Source organism: Meles meles, chromosome 8 (assembly GCF_922984935.1).
Source record: "Meles meles chromosome 8, mMelMel3.1 paternal haplotype, whole genome shotgun sequence".
Lineage (NCBI taxonomy): Eukaryota > Metazoa > Chordata > Mammalia > Carnivora > Mustelidae > Meles > Meles meles.
The window spans coordinates 57,689,127-57,707,172 of NC_060073.1; the positions used below are offsets into that span (position 1 = coordinate 57,689,127).

Here is an 18,046-nt window from a genome sequence, read left to right on the forward strand (position 1 = left end):
AGGAGGTTGATATAGTGCTCTAAGTATAAACCAATCAGTGTTAAGTATTACTTTCCACTAAAATCTACAAAATGATCTCAATTTGTCTATTCTGCCCCAAACAGGATCAAGTGCTAAAGAAGTCATGTATTCTGGCTTTTCTTATAGGCACCATTTAATATTTCAGTGTCTTATCTGTTCTTCTATTTCCTCAATTTCTAATAACTGACTTCTAACATAAACTCAATATCCTGTGGGATTATTTAATACAACCATTCATTCATTCATTCATTCATTCATGAAGTAGGACAATATCCCAAAATATTAACTGGATTTTCACAACACATAGGAACAATAGATGAGCCATGAAATCTGTAAGGGGATGTATTTCCATCAAATATCAGCCCTGGTCTTTAGAACGAAACATTTTTACTACCTTATCTTTGATGTGTTTGGTCTTCACCCCATAGACAAGGGGGTTGAAGAAAGGTGGAACCAGTAGATAAAGGTTGGATAAGGTGATATGTATATATGATGGAATATATGATCCAGATCTATGGGTGAAAAAGGAAAAAAAAGCCAGGAGATAGAACTGGAAGAAGACACATATGTGGGGAACACAGGTATTAAATGCCTTCAGACGTGCCTCTTTCTGGGGCAGGTGGAAGACAGTGATAAATATTTGTACATAGGAGAGGCTGATCAGAATGAAGTCCAGGCCACCAACAATAAAGGCTCCAAGGAGACCATAGAATTTGTTGATGGAAACATCTTCAGTGGCAAGCTTCACGAGGGCCATGTGTTCACAGTAAGTGTGGGATATTAACTTGGTTCGGTAAAATTTCAGGCGACACTTTATGAGCAATAGGCATGGGATGACCAGGATGGCAGGCCGCAGTGTCACTCCAACTGCAATGTGCGTGACTAGTTGTCGGTTGAATATGGCAGCATGTCTCAGAGGATAACAGATTGCTACATAGCGGTCCAGAGCCATAGCCAGGAGGACCCCTGATTCGATACCCTGAAATGTGTGGACGAGCCACATCTGAAAGAGACAAACATCAAAATAGATCTCTGGCAAGTGAAACCAAAAAATTCCAAGCATCTTAGGGACAATGCTGGTGCTAAGTGCAATGTCTGTAGCTCCCAGCATGGCCAGAAAGATATACATAGGCTCATGGAGGCTGGGTTCAGCTTTGATGATGATCAAAAGCAGAGAATTTCCCGCCAAAGCAATGATGTACATAGCACAGAATGGAATGCCTATCCAACACTGTATAGTCTCCAAACCGGGGATCCCAATGAAGGTCAACACAGAGGGCATGAACATGGTGCCATTTGTAACAGGCATGGCAGTTCAGAGGCCTTTATAGAAAAGGGGCATATATTGCCTCACTGTGATTCTATGTATTCTAATATATCCTATTCTCATCCAGTCATACAATTACTGATTGACAAAAGTCGGAGGACAGACTTTATCAGCTTAGTTTTCATTAGTTAGAAAATGTCAATGGAAAGGTTCACAGTATACAATTTAGTAAAAAATCCACCCCTGTTCAGTGATATCCACCACAAGACAACTGGGTATTTGGACACCATGCTTATGATAAGGATATCATGATCAGGCTGCTGAGTGGTGGTGTCCTTCCTCCACCAATCCATCTTCTCGTCCTTTCAACCTGGTCATGGGAATAAGAGAGAAAGATGTTGGAATGATACTGTAGACAGAGAAATATGAAAATTCTCTACTTTGAGCCTGACTTTTTTGTTTGTTTGTTTTCTCTCTCTTTTTAATTCTCCAGTCACGTCAGAAAAACTACTTATTTCTGTAGAACATACAAACACTTCTTTGACAAAGAATCGATTGAAGTTCCCTTTCTAGGGTTGAGACTCCATTAATGGGGTCCTAATGACTCTCCTCACCTTGAACTTCCTGATCACCAAGAAATTTCCAAATATGCTATAGCTGTGGCACTCTGACTCCATGCAATGACAGGGGCATAATTTTGAATGGCAATTCTGATGCAAGACACTAGTGTTAAAAAGGAATTCTTCTGTTAGAGAAGCACCAACAGCTCCTCATGCTCTGTTTTCCACATATCATACAGGAGGGCCAGTCTGACAATATTAAATAAAATCAAAAGGGTTAAAGCATAGCTGGTGTAAAAGAGAAACCGTGGGTGTCTCACCAGGACAGACATGAGAAAGAGGCTGAGGTGATGTTGGGGGAGGTCATGGAATGAGTTTGGGAGCCCAGGGTTGGCAGAGATGATTCTTGTGTAGACGTTGGGGCTGCATAGTGCTGAAGGAACTAGAAAGTTCTAATTCTTATCTTCCCCAGAAGCTGACACAAGAAAAATGTGAGGGAGTGGGCCTCTTTGAGAATTATCCAAGTGATTCCATGGAGGATAGTTGCCAAACACATAGGTACGGTCAGGTGGAAGTGCCTGGGGAGTCAGCAGAGACAGGAAGAGAAGCCTCCAAGACAGAATTCTCATTGCAATACGCAGGCTGCTGCCGAATGCACTTCACACTCTCCAACAACTGCATACCAGCAACTAACCCTAGTTCCATTAAGACGCTGACAAGATTATGCAAGGGTAATTTTTTTGAAGTGAGTGTAGAGAGATTGCCTAAGTGAGTAGCTGTCTGACTCTAAATGAAGCTGATCCATACATCTTAAGAGTGTTGTTTCCTTAAGCATTTTGAAACATTTGCCCATAAATCAGGTCATTCCCTCCAAATATTAATCTGAGGTTTTTCCCTGGACCCCAACAACCCTAGTTCCTACTCAGAAATTTTAAATTTGGGATGCCGTGGAGATTATTCTCCCCCATCATCCACCCCCAGCAGCATTCCTGGCAGCCCACTGTATGTGTGCTGAGGCCTTTGCAAGCCTGCCCTGCCTGTCTGCTATGCAACCCTCACTCTCAGAAAGACCTCCTCCTGGGGAAGAAACACATTCCATGCAGGCACTCTCCCCTTTTTGAGTTACACATCTTCAGTTATAATAGCACAAGATTCAAGTTACCCATGATCTGCTCTCCTTCAAGGAAAATAGCTGCACTTCTGCCCACCTTCTCTGGTGGCATGCTGCTAACTTCCTTAACTTCCCAATGTTCTAAAGCAGATCCTCCAGTCTATCATGACTGCTGCTGAACTGTAGCTCCTACAACTTCAAAGTCAGACTCTATCAAAAAGTTATTTGTACTCTTTCTTTCTATGATTTCTATGCTTGCTTCTGGAATCTACATTCACTGACCCTACTTGTGTTCATCCCTCAACACACTGAATTTCATGCCCAGTTAACCAGCTACTCACTTACTTAGTATCTGGAAGCAGTGGTGGGAATTGACTAGAGCAAGAGAAGGTTGCTCTTTGCTGGTCCCAGCGGTGGAATATCTGTGTTTTCTAATATAATTTCCCCTGATGACCAAACTTGATTAGTTTCTTGCAAATCTTGAGACATATTTTACTCCCTGTGGAAAAGAAGGACGGTTAGAGCCAGAGGACCAACCACCATTTCTCAGGAGGAACATCTTACTCAATTCCCAGGAGACTTGAAATGCATCCAGGAGCTGACAGTGTTGAAGTATGTTCTCTTGGTCAAACAGCACGGTTCACACTACCACACTACCACACTACCACAGATTGGGATTCCTCTTTCTCACTTATATAATGGAGAAATGGAACACAAAATGGGGAATGCGTAATGTGGGACTCCATGTCTTGCCTGAGCAATGTAGCCAACTTTACCTATGCGTTTTAAGGAGAGGAAATTGGAAATAAAACAAATGGGAGCCTCTTCTCACTTATCTCACTTACATACTCTTGGCCATCCCATGGAGATTCAAAGGATTTCCAGATACAGTACCATGAACCCAGGGAAGAGGATGTTTGCAGGTTGTGGGGAGGAATTTTGGAAGTGGGAGGGAGCCTATTGCATAGTCAGCTCTCTTGTCCATCTGTCTGATTCCCAGGCTATGCTATTTGTTTGTCTGCCTTTAACTTAAGGCCATCTCTTCCTGCTCTTAAGAGCGCAGGTCTTTTGGAATAAGTCCCTCATTCCTTGCATCATAGACAGCGCATATGCCACAGAGACATTTCCTCCACCCATTAGCTGGTCCATGTGATTGCCTATTACCCTGGACTCTGCATCTAATTAGCTGCAACACTCAGTTAAATGGGACCTCAGAGGTGGGAGTGAAGCAGCTCTTCAGTGACTGTACATACAGCATGACTTTGCGGGCAGGTCTTCTTTATACCTTGAAAAGTTGCTATGTTCATGAATCTGCAGCATGGAACAACTCTGACCTGGAAAGGAGACAAAAAAGGGCATGCAAAATACCAAACAGATCCATGTGTGGATTGAAATCTCTTGGACCAGGCCCTTGTGTTTCACATGGAAATTCTCTCAGTAGACCAGCTGCAGTTTGTTCATCAAGGAAACAGGAGGGATGATATTGTGCTCTGAAAAACCATCTCTAGGGGTAGCAAAAGTAGATTTGATATAACTAAGGTACAGCATTCTCAAGTCCTGGTCAAATGCCAATGCTACTGGCACCAGTTAATGCACTAGCGGGTGTGGACATTCCACTGGCGATCTGAGAGCGACGAAATGCCACAGGCAGAATATACATTCCACAATGCTGTGAGGTCATTTTAACAGCTCCTGGTGGGAAGGAGCCAAACTTTTGGAAGGAAATAGCTCTGCCCCTCCCTAGTCAGGACTCAAACTTGGGCTGTTTGTGCTTCTGGATATTTATTGTACCTCTCCAGAGCCTCATTTCCATCAGTGGTAAAATGAGAATAAAGCAACAGACACTCTTTTTCCTTTTTAAAACCTTTTGTTTATTTATTTGACACAGAGAGAGAGAGAGAGAGAAGAGGAAAAGGATGAGGATGGCAGGAAGTGGAGAAGCAGGGTCCCGTTGAGCAAGGTGCCCGATGTGGGGTTACATCCCAGGAACCTGGGGTCATAACCTGAACCAAAGGCTTTACTGATTCAGCCATTCAGGCACCCCACAACAGATGCTCTTAATTGACTTCCAAAGTGACCTCTGGTGCTCACTGCCACTCTCCCTTGCCAGACACACACCAACTGATGCTCTAGGGAGTTGAGCAGGACTCCCCTCAGCCTTTCTCTGTTTTCCTAGTCTGCTGGATTTTGAATTGGTCAACAACCAGCTGCCTTTCTCTGATTTCAGTATATGCATGCTATGTTTGTTTTTATAATTATATGTGACAATTAAATATTTGGTAAATAATGGAAAGAAAGTCAATCAGTGTAACCAAAGTAATAAAATAATCAAAATAATAAAGTCTTGTGAACATTTCAATAACTACAGAGAAAACATATGAAAATATTCAATATGCATTTAAATAAAAGCCTCAGAAAAGTAGGAGTAATGAGAACTTGTTAAACTGATGAAATGTATCCACGAGAAACCCAGCTAATATATTTAAAACTGTAAAATCAAAAAGTTTCCATTAGATTGAAAGATATGCCTGGATGCCCACGTCATGCCTTCATTCAACATTTGTACACGGGTCCAAATCATAGCAATGCTACCTTCATATACTGTTAGTTTTGATTTCCTATTCAGAAATATCACACAGTTATCTCCATTCTTTATATTTTGGCTATAGTCTCTAAAAATTCATACATTTGCCATTTTATTCCATTGGAGAGATAATGTCATCAAGTACTCTGGATACACAACGGTAGCCACAACTTCCTGAAATATTGAATCCCCTAATACGGACTTCAAATGAATTAATTAAATGTTCATTATCTTTTTAAACATCTTTTTTCCTTATCTAATATCCACAAATATGTCTTCTTCCTTCTATCATGGTATTTGCCGTTTCTTACATTACATACTTCATGTTCACATGAATTTTACTAAGCACCAAAATCTTCTGACTCAGAGTAATTTATTTTATTCAATAAGACTTTGTTTCCCAAAAAAATTCTCCACTTTTGCCGTTTGAATGCTATCATCCCCTCCATTTTCTGTAATAGTATGTTTTCTTGTTTTTTTTTTCCCTCTTACTATGTCTAAATCCAACATATGAGATCCCTGTGTTTCTCTCTGTGTGTTCATTTCTTTTCAGTAAGCATCTTATTGGTTCACTTGAAGCTTGAATGAAGAAAATTAATCCAGATAGCTATTGTTGAAGCATCCTGCCAGAGGTGAAGGGACATGGGCAGAGGAACAGCAAAGAGTGAAGAAATCACTGTTTTAGAGTCAGTCTGTCCTCTGCCAGTTTTGTGTTTCCCTCATACTTTATTTCAGGATTCCATAATGATCATTCATGGCATAATCTTTGTTTATCTTACTAATATGGGAATAAACTCCTTTCTATGCAAATATTCTCTATACTGATGTTGCATACTACCTCAAGACTTCAGACTGGTTCCTTTGGAATACCCCTGTTGAAAGCAAGAAAATGTCTGAGGTGTTCATTATCCAAAGTCATTTTTACAGAGGTTCTAAGAAATCTCAGGCATAGATTGCCCCATGTATTGCAGAATCGAGTATAAATAAGATACAGGTTTTATACTCAAGATACTTGCATAGACAGTTACTAGGGAAATTACATTTCTATGTGTTAATTTCTGGAACTTCAACTTTCACATTTGGGTGAACTCAAATTAGATAAAATCATTTATATGTGTGTCTATAGAAGTACTGTTTCTATGTAAGTACTGATCACATATTTATTCTTGAAAAAAAAGTATATCAGTGAGTAAAAGAAGAGACCAGAAAAGATTTACACTGCATAAGTCAAATTTGTAAAATTCTTGAGAATACAAACTACTCCCTAGTGACAGAAAGTAGATCGATGGTTTTCACGGACCAGCCAGGGATATAAGGAGGTTCAGTAGGACTTGGTCAAAAAGGAGCATTGGAAACTTTTAGGAGTGGTGCTTCAGTTCATTATCTTAACTGTTGTAATGGATCCATAGGTGTGTAGATGCCAAAATTAATCACATTTTATACTTTATGTATGTGCTAGTTTATTATATGTGAATCATATTTCAATAAACTGTTAAAAAAAAGATGATTTTTCATGGTTTGTTTCCCTCTCTGATTTCTTCCCGTTCACTTTCATTCCCTTTCTCTGTGGTCCTCTGCATGATTCCTTATGTTCCACATATTTGTGAAATCCTATGATAATTGCCTTTTTCTGAGTGACTTATTCCACTTTGTCTAATCCCCTCCCGTTCCATCCATGTTGATATAAATGGTGAGTATTTATCCTTTCTGATGGTTGAATAATATTCCATTGTATATATGATCCACCTCTTTCTTATCCTTTCATCTGCTGAAGGACATCTTGGCTCCTTCCACAGTCTGGTTATTGTGGACATTGCTGCTATGAACACTGGGTGCAACTGCCCCTTATTTTCACACATCTGTATCTTTGGGGTAAATAGCTGGTAGTGCAGTTCCTGGGTCTTAGGGTAGTTCTATTTTTAACATCTTGAGAAAACTCCATAGTGTTTTCCAGAGTGTCTGTACCAGCTTGCATTCCTCCAACAGTGTAAAAGTGTTCCCCTTTTCCACATCCTAGCCAATCCTTGTTGTTTCCTGTCTTGTTAATTTTAGCCATACTAACTAGTATAAGGTGGTATCTCATTGTGGTTTTGATTTGTATTTCCCTAATGGCTAATGATGTTGAACATTTTTTCATGTGTCTGTTAGCCATTTGTTTGTCTTCTTCGAGAAGTGTCTGTTCATGTCTTCTGCCCATTCATTGAATGGATTATTTGAAGGGAGGTCAATGGAGAGATGGTATAACAAGGTGATGGGTATTAAGGAGGGCATGTGCGGCCGTGAACACTGGGTGTTATATACAACTAATGAATTGTTGAACACTTCATCAAAATCTAATAATGTATTATGCGTTAGCTAATTGGAAATAGTAAAATAAATAAATAAATAAATATCTGTGGGAGGCCTCGATAAGGCTTGAGATGAGGACCAAACCAGGCCCTGACTTGTGTCTCTTTAAAGTCTGAATAGCCTAACAAAAGGTTTAGGATAGAAAAGTTGAGTAGCACTGAGAAAGGGTCTGTGCTATGTGTTGTGCGCTCGCCCACGTGATTTCCCACGTTTACTTGTTAGATGAGAGCAATTTGGTTGGGGTCGTAAATTCATAACTGGTCCTTGCTGTTCCAGCACAGCTTATGAATCACTCTCAGGTTTGTTGTTACTTCTTGTATGTTTTGAGTTACTTTGGAGTCAGTGCAGCTGGTAAGCTGGCTTGGAGAGTCTGCATTTAGACCGTGAGAAGTAGATAATGGGGAAGTCTGGAGGTTTTTTTGTGCATGTAGTAAATTCTTTTGTAATCAGTTAAAAGTAGTTATTGTTGGCTATATAATGCCTCGCTGCCCTGAATAAACTCGGCATTTGGTGGAAATCATCCCCAGTGCTCCTCCTGCCCCCATCTCTTTGTCTCTTTGATTTCTTTTCACCATCCTCTTACCCTCGTATTCCTGGTCAATTTGTCACATGGGCCGTGACAAATATCTTTAAAATAAAAGTAGAAAACAAAAACAAAAGAAAGCATGTTAGTGAATATGCTTTTTTGAAATATTTTTAGTACATTTTTTCCTATGCATCATCATCACTGTTTATACTCTACGTCCATATCTACTTGGTATTGCTCATATCATTATCATTGGTTTTACATTATTTTTGTATTTACCAATATTTTAGACAGTATAGAGAAACAGGTAAATGATCCCAAATGTGTCAAAATATAGATACAAAAGCAAATACTAGAAAATGAGATAGAGGGTGCCTGGGTAATTCAGTTGTTAAACATCTGCCTTTGGCTCAGGTCATGATCCCAAGGTCCTGGGTTTGAGCCCTACAACTGGCTTCCTATTCTCCTTCTCCCACTCCCCCTGCCTGTGTTCCCTTCCTCACTGTGTCTCTCTCTGCCAAATAAATACAATCTTAAAAAAAAGAAAAGAAATGATAAAATGAGACACAGCTAGAAACATAGCTATGGCCTGGGTTACCAATTTGAGAATATTCATTTATGATATGGTCCTTGGAAGAACCTGGAATTGTCCTATTTTCTGTAATTTTGTTTCTATGTAGGTCAAAGTGTTGCCAGAGAGAAACCCCTATATTTAAACTGATAGGAAAAATACACAGGAAAAAGAAAATTTTAAATTCAGGCCATAAGAGAATTTATTTCTTATATGAAGAACAAACCATTGTTCTTGACTATTTCATAGTTGCTAAACAAATACCTCACTCAATGATAAGCTACTAATATTAAATACTTTTTGAACTTAGATGTTTGTGGAAGATATTAATTTTTCACCATATGATGTTCCTGCTTGACTTAATCTAAAATGTCTGTGGAAGGAGCCAATAATGATCAAGATGGTTTTTTGGAGAAAAATATTTTCAGGACATGGTCACGAATTTGTTTGGTCTTCACGCCATAGACTATAGGGTTGAGGAAAGGAGGGACTAACAGGTAGAGGTTTGATAAGAGGATATGAACATATGGTGGTATGTGAGCACCAAACCTATGTGTGAAGAAGGAGAAGAAGGCAAGGAGGTAGAACTGTAAGAAGACACAGATGTGCGCAATGCAGGTATTAAAGGCCTTGAATCGTGCCTCCTTCTGGGGCAACTGAAACACAGTGATAAAGATTTGAATGTAAGACAAGGTGATGAAGATTATGTCAAACCCTAAGATACTGAAGGCAACAAAGAGACCATATATCTTGTTGATGCGGACATCTTCAATGGCCAGCTTCACGATGGCCATGTGCTCACAATAAGTGTGGGAGATCACTGTGGTTCGGTAGAGTTTAAGACGACATTTGATGAGCACAATGGATGGTGCTACAAGAATAGCAGCCCTGAGTATGACCCCAACTGCAATGTGAATCAAAAGTTGCTGGGAGAGGATGGTATTATGTCTCAAGGGGTCACAGATGGCCACGTATCGATCTAGGGCCATTGCTAGTAGGATGCCTGATTCAACTGCCTGGAATGAGTGAATAAGCCACATTTGGAAAAGGCAGACTGCAAAGGAAATCTCTGGCAAGTGGAACCAGAAGATGCCTAACATTTTGGGAAGAATGCAGGTGCTCAGTGCAATGTCCGTGGCCCCCAGCATGGCCAAAAATATGTACATGGGCTTATGGAGGCTGTGCTCATATTTGATTAGACCCAAAATTAGGGAATTCCCAATCACAGCGATGAAATACATGACACAGAATGGAATCCCAATCCAATGCTGCACTGACTCCAGTCCAGGAATGCCAGTGAGTGTCAAGACAGGGGGCATGAAGACAGAACCATTAGGTATGAACATGATGATTTGTTCTGTAGAATCAAGTAGTGGTGTTGCTGTTTCATCTTCTATTCCTCATCAAGACTACAAGAATAAAAAATAAGAAAAAAATACTTTATTTTAACAAAGTATACTTTAGTCAAGTAATGCATATTTCACCTCTCGATCCTATATATACGTGAAAGATAAGTGACATGAAATCTTCTAAGCCTAAGGTGCATGGCCTTTTGATCTGATACATTTGCATATTGCACTTTGAGTTCCATTGTAGTGTTAGCCAACACTCTATCACATTGCTTTGTTATGTTTTCTTTCTCATGCTTGGAAAAATGAAGATCTAGTCTCTTGGTAAGTTTGATGTTTTTAATACATGATTTCTGTTTGCCATCACTATCCTGTGCCTTAGATCTTCAGAACTTATTTATCTGCTAATAAAATAACTCCTCTCTTTTCTTGTCCTTCACCCCCTGTTACACATAATTTTTATTTTTAATTTTTGCTTATCTGGCTTTTTGAACATTCCACATATAATGATAGCATACAGTGCTGGAATTTCTCTGTCTGACTCTTCTCACAGATCATAATGCACTCAGAGTTCACCATTTGGTCACAAATGGCAGGATTGTTTTCTTCCTCCTGCATGAATAAACTAATCATCACAGAAATGCAAATGAAAACCACAGAAATATCAGCTCAGTTCCATTCCAATGGCTGTCATCATTCAGAGATAACAAATGTTGCAGAGGAAGTGGAGAAGAGGGAACCACTGTACCTAGTTAGTGGGGATGTATGTTTGCCAGCCACTAAGAAAAGCAATGTGGAAGTGCACCAAAAACTTAAAAACAATCTACACATAACCCAGCAATTCCACCTCTGATTTTATATATATATATATATATATATATATATATATATATATATATTCAAAGGACAGGAAAAAAGGAATGTTGAAGAAAAATATCCAATCCCTTATTCATTGCAACACTATGCACAATAGCCAAGATATGGAAAAAACCTCAGTGCCCAACAAGTGAATGTATAAAGAAGACGGGCAATGGAATATTGTCCATCTTATTGCTTCTTTTCAATGAATCCTTTCAAATTTTCTCTTTTCAGAAAGTCATTGTAAGAACAACCAACAGGTCAATGTTTCAACATGCTTTCATCACTTTCAGTGACAAAAGTTAAATGGATAGGACGGTTTTTCCTATTCCGTGAGTAATAGAACAAAGAATTTCCCTTTATCTTGTGTTTTCCGTTCATCACATACTTTTTTTTTTTTTTTTTTTTTTTTTGGTGACCTGCTAATTGGACCTCAAAAAAATTATTTAATGCAGAGTATAGGCATTTCGAGAACTAGACTCCAACTAGGCTGTCAGCAGCTATGGTGCTACTGACTGATTCTGCTGACCATAATCAGAAGACAAGTTTTTTTCTTTCAGGAGACAGAGTATTTTTCAGTTTTGCAGCTCATCAGCCTGTCTTCTCAGCAAAGCTTCTTCCCAGTCTGATCCCTCTCTCCTCCATTCAGAGTGTTTTCAACCTATTTTGTCAAAGTTTCTATGTTTTTTCCAAAACCTAATCATGCATGGTGCAACTTTTCCTGCTTCTCCTCTGTGAAAATTAATCAATTCTTTTTAATTCGTGGCTGTCTTCTGTGGCAGTTTCTATCAGAGACCATTCCTACTGTGCCCTGCTTTTTGCACATCTCTTGTATGTATTTGAAATGCCAATCTGGGCTCTCTGCTCTTCTCTCTTCCCATCAGTAATCATTTTTCAATCCTTAAGGCTGAGTATGCACTTATTCTTAAGCATTTGTAAAACAATAACACTCTGTGAAATTTAATGTTTTCTTTACTTATACTTTTATGTTTCTTAGTCTCTGTCCTTTGCTGCTCAATCTAACATATTAAATTATAATCATCAGGGTCTTTCATGAGTGCATTTGTCTTATCATTTTCAAAGCCCTTGAGAATTTTCTTGCCTGGTAATTCCTTAAAACTGACATTTATATTTTCTTCAAGAAAGAGTTTTTTCGGGGAGTCAAGATGGCGGGGAAGTAGGAGGAGGCACCATTTCAACCTGTACCCTAAAGTGAGCTGATCAAAGAACTCCGACCACCCATGAAATCAGCCTGAGATCAGAATTATACACGTCTGGATCTCTACAGGAGCAGAAGACTCCAGTGGCAGGTAAAGCAGACTGGGAACATCCGACTGATAGCAGAAGATAAACAAAAGGGGGAGGGAGCCACCAGAGGTGACCTATCGCAAAGTAACACCCCAACACGAGAGTGCTCTGCCTCTGGGGACCAGCATTAACTTGGAGTCTGGTTGAAAGCACTCAAAAAACAAACAGCAAAGGATCGCGGGGGGGGGGGGGGTAATAGTGGGAACCTGGGCAGTTAGGGTCAGGGACCTAAGTCCCCGGACCCAGGACAGCCTCCCCTGACGCGGAGCCAGAGAGAGTGCGGCGGAGAAATCAGGTCCCTGTCCCTGAGCCCCAAGTGCGCTTGAATGCCAGCGCGCCCGAGAACGAGTGGGGTCTGGCTCCCTTGAGGGGCTGGGAGCCTGGCAAGAGGGCAATCCTGAAACACGCGCGTCCCACACCCTCCCTTGGGATAGGTGCTCATAGGCGCTAGCCTGGAGCTCTGGCAGCTGGAAAAACCAGACATCCCCAGCCCAGGACAGCGGGAAAATCTCAGTGTGCGATCTCTGCTCGGAACCTCTCTGGCGGTCTGGAGCTGCCTAGACAGCCACCGCGGCCCTGGTTTTGGGTACAAGGAGGAGCTCCTTCATCCCCAGGGACAGTGACTCAGAACTGACTCTGCCAGCAGCTTTTGCAAAACAGTCTGAGGCTTCTCTCTGAGAGGGAGGTTGGGGTGCTGTTTGCTCTCCTCTAAACCTCCAAAAACCATCAAAAGCTGTCAAGGCAAGAGAAAGCAGATGAAAGAACATAAAAACCCCCAGAGAACAAAAGGCTGAAAAAAAACAGTTTCCTGAAAAAAAAAAGAGCTCACCCCCTTGAGGGGAGCAGGAGGACCTAACTCAGGGAACATCATTGTCTGAAAACCCACGTGGCAGGCCCCTCCCCCAGAAAACCAACCAGGAAGGAAGAAAAAAAAAAAAGACTACAAGAGAACAATCACCACTACTTCATAAATACAAGTTTTATTTTTAACGCTTTACCAATATTCTGGTTCTTTTTTTTTTATACATACAGATAATTTTTAACCTATTTACCATCACACTGAGATGTCCAGTACATCAAATTCTTTAATAACCTTCTAACCTGAACTTTTTGATACATATACCCGAGTTTTTCTTTTGTTTTTCTATTTTTTTAATTCTTTTTAATTTTAACTTAGTTTAGTCTAGTTTATTCTTTTTTAATTTTTATTTTCTAATATACATATAGAGTTAAACTTCAAGGTAATCCCCTTTCCCCAATCAATGCTACCCCTATAAGCAAACCAGTTTCTAATCCCCCTGTAACTTAGGAAAGTTGAGTCCCTTAACAAAAACATCAAGATACCTTCAGGAAGAATCAAAATAACCTTCCTCACCCACACTGAGAATCTATAACCATTCTCCCAATTTTTCCTTCTGTCAGTGTTTCTGTGAATTTGTGTTTGTCCTAATAATATATAAACCTTATACTTGGGGTTCTTTCTGATGAGGTTCTTCCCCCTTTTTTTTTGCTTATATATACATATTTTTTTCTCTTGTCATATACTTTTATCACTCTTTTTGTCTGTCTGTTTTTGTTTGTATACTCCACAAATCTTACCTTGTGGCCCATTTGGGCTGAGCCTTCTCTTTTATCTTCCCTTTTTTTCCTATCTCTCTCTCTCTTTTTTTTTCCCCTTTTTTTCCCTCTTTTCTTTCCCCCCTTTTTTTCTTTCTTCTTCTCTATTTCTTTTTCTTTTCTTTTTTCTCTCATTTGGGTGGGGAATCCTGATTGCACAGAAGCGTTCCAGGGTGAACATTGACTGCACCACAATCGATAAGTCCAGCTGCATCTGTTTAGTCATCTCTTACCAAAATGACTAGGAGGAGGAATACCCAACAGAAGAAAAATACAGAGGATGGGCCTTCTGCAACAGAGCTAATGGCTATCGACATAGACAATATGTCAGAAAAGGAATTCAGACTAACAATTATCCAGGCAATAGCTAGGTTGGAGAAAGCCATGGATGACCAAACAGAATTGATTAGGGCAGAACTGAAAGCCACCAGGGATGATGTTCACAATGTTAGGGCAGAACTGAAAGCCACCAGGGATGATGTTCAAAATGCTCTCAATGAGTTCCAATCCAATCTAAATTCTCTAAAAGCTAGGGTAACTGAGACAGAAGATAGAATTAGTGATCTGGAGGACAAACAGATAGAGAGAAAGGATCAGGAGGAAGCCTGGAACAAACAGCTCAGAAGCCACGAAAACAGAATCAGGGAAATAAACGATGCCATGAAACGTTCCAACGTCAGAATTATTGGAATCCCTGAAGGGGAAGAAAAAGAAAGAAGTCTAGAAGATATAGTGGAAGAAGTTGTCTATGAAAATTTTCCCAATCTCACGAATGGAAACAATGTTCATGTACTAGAGGCAGAAAGATTTCCTCCCAAGATTTAGAATAACATCAGACCTTTCCACAGAGACCTGGCAAGCCAGGAAGGGCTGGCAAAATATATTCAGAGTACTAAATGAGAAGAACATGCAACCAAGAATACTCTATCCAGCAAGACTGACATTTAAAATGGAAGGAGAGATAAAGAGTTTCCAAGACCGGCAAGGCTTAAAAGACTATGCAACCACCAAACCGACACTGCAGGAAATATTAAGGGGGGTCCTATAAAAGAGAAAAAATCCTAAGAATATCATTGAACAGAAATATAGAAACAATCTATAGACAGAAAGACTTCAAAGGCAACACGATGTCAATAAAAACCTATCTCTCAATAATCACTCTCAATGTGAATGGCCTAAATGCACCCATAAAACGACACAGGGTTGCAGATTGGATAAAACGACAGGACCCATCCATATGTTGTCTACAAGAGACCCATTTTGAACCTAAGTATACACCCAGACTGAAAGTGAAGGGATGGAGAAGCATCTTTCATGCCAATGGGCCTCAAAAGAAGGCCGGAGTAGCGATTCTCATATCAGATAAATTAGATTTTAAACTAAAGACTGTAGTCAGAGATACAGAAGGACACTACATAATTCTTAAAGGGACTATCCGACAAGACGATCTAACAATTGTGAATATCTATGCCCCCAATATGGGAGCACCCAGTTACATAAGAAAACTATTAATCAAGATAAAGAGTCATATTGATATGAATACAATAATAGTAGGAGATCTTAATATGCCTCTCTCAGAAATAGACAGATCATCGAAGCAGAAAATGAATAAAGAAATAAGAGCATTGAATGAAACATTGGACCAGATGGACCTCATTGACGTATACAGAACATTCTACCCTAAAACAACAGAATACTCATTCTTCTCAAGTGCACATGGAACCTTCTCCAGAATAGACTACATACTGGGTCACAAAGCAGGACTCAACCGATACCAAAAGACTGACATTATTCCCTGCATATTCTTCGATCACAATGCTTTGAAACTGGAGCTCAATCACAAGGAAAAGTTCAGAAGGAACTCAAACACCTGGAAGCTAAAGACCACCTTGCTTAAGAATGCTTGGATCAACCAGGAGATCAAAGACGAACTTAAACAATTCATGGAAAACAATGAGAATGAAGACACCTCGGTCCAAAACCTATGGGATACAGCAAAGGCGGTTCTAAGGGGGAAATACATAGCCATCCAAGCCTCCCTCAAAAACATTGAAAAATCCAGAATACACCAGCTATCTCTACACCTTAAAGAACTGGAGAATCAACAACAAATCAAACCAACTCCACATGCAAGAAGGGAAATAATCAAGATTAGAGCAGAGATCAATGAGGTAGAAACGAGAGATAGAGTAGAACGTATCAATGAAACTAGAAGCTGGTTTTTTGAAAGAATCAATAAGATCGATAAACCATTGGCCACACTAATCCAAAAGAAAAGAGAGAAAGCCAAAATTAATAAAATTATGAATGAAAAGGGAGAGATCACAACTAACACCAAGGAAATAGAAACAATCATCAGAAATTATTACCAACAGTTATATGCCAATAAGCTAAGCAACCTAGATGAAATGGATGCATTCCTGGTAAGCTACAAACTCCCAAAATTGAACCAGGAAGAAATTGACAACCTGAATAGACTGATATCTAGTAATGAGATTGAAGCAGTGATCAAAAACCTCCCAAAAAACAAGAGCCCAGGACCTGATGGATTCCCTGGGGAATTCTACCAAACTTTCAAAGAAGAAATAACACCAATTCTCCTGAAGCTGTTCCAAAAAATTGAAGCAGAAGGAAAACTTCCAGACTCTTTTTATGAAGCCAGCATTACCCTGATCCCCAAACCAGGCAAAGACCCTACCAAAAAGGAGAATTTCAGACCAATATCACTGATGCATATGGATGCAAAGATTCTCAACAAGATCCTAGCAAACAGGATCCAGCAGCACATTAAAAAGATTATCCACCATGACCAGGTGGGATTCATCCCTCGGTTGCAAGGTTGGTTCAACATTCGCAAATCAATCAGTGTGATAGAACACATCAATAAGAGAAGAGAGAAAAACCACATGGTCCTCTCAATGGATGCAGAAAAAGCATTTGACAAAATCCAGCATCCGTTCCTGATGAAAACGCTTCAAAGTATAGGGATAGAGGGAACATTCCTGAACTTCATAAAATCTATCTATGAAAGTCCCACAGCAAATATCATCCTCAATGGGAAAAAGCTTGCAGCCTTCCCGTTGAGATCAGGAACACGACAAGGATGCCCACTCTCACCACTCTTGTTCAACATAGTATTAGAAGTCCTAGCAACAGCAATCAGGCAACAAAGAGAAATAAAAGGTATCCAAATTGGCAAGGAAGAAGTCAAACTCTCTCTCTTCGCAGATGACATGATTCTTTATATGGAAAACCCCAAAGACTCCACCCCCAAACTACTAGAACTCATACAGCAATTCAGTAACGTGGCAGGATACAAAGTCAATGTACAGAAATCAGTGGCTTTCTTATACACCAACAATGAAAATACAGAAAGGGAAAACCATAAGATGCCTGGGCATAAACCTAACCAAAGAAGTAAAGGACCTATACTCGAGGAACTACAAAACACTCATGAAAGAAATTGAAGAAGACACAAAAAGATGGAAGACTGTTCCATGCTCTTGGATTGGAAGAATAAACATTGTTAAAATGTCTATACTGCCTAGAGCAATCTATACTTTTAATGCCATTGTGATCAAAATTCCACCGATATTTTTCAAAGAGCTGGAGCAAATAATCCTAAAATTTGTATGGAGCCAGAAGAGACCCCGAATTGCTAAGGAAATGTTGAAAAACAAAAACAAAACTGGCGGCATCACGTTACCCGATTTCAAGCTTTACTACAAAGCTGTGATCACCAAGACAGCGTGGTACTGGCATAAAAACAGACACATAGACCAGTGGAACAGAGTGGAGAGCCCAGATATGGACCCTCAACTCTATGGTCAAATAATCTTCGACAAAACAGGAAAAAATATTCAATGGAAAAAAGACAGTCTCTTCAATAAATGGTGCTGGGAAAACTGGACAGCGATATGTAGAA

At 39.8% G+C, this 18,046-nt stretch overlaps 2 protein-coding genes across 2 annotated transcripts; both read right to left on the minus strand.

Moving 5' to 3' along the window:
• Positions 1 to 315: 315 nt before the first annotated feature.
• Positions 316 to 1,330, minus strand: LOC123948746 (olfactory receptor 52A5-like). Its single transcript, XM_046015906.1, has 2 exons — positions 416 to 1,330; positions 316 to 351 (listed from the first exon to the last, which is right to left on the minus strand). Exons 1-2 carry the CDS (start codon positions 1,328 to 1,330, stop codon positions 316 to 318), a joined length of 951 nt encoding a protein of 316 aa, XP_045871862.1.
• An 8,054-nt stretch (positions 1,331 to 9,384) lies between these two features.
• Positions 9,385 to 10,335, minus strand: LOC123949395 (olfactory receptor 52A5-like). Its single transcript, XM_046016823.1, has one exon. It carries the CDS (start codon positions 10,333 to 10,335, stop codon positions 9,385 to 9,387), a length of 951 nt encoding a protein of 316 aa, XP_045872779.1.
• Positions 10,336 to 18,046: the final 7,711 nt, after the last annotated feature.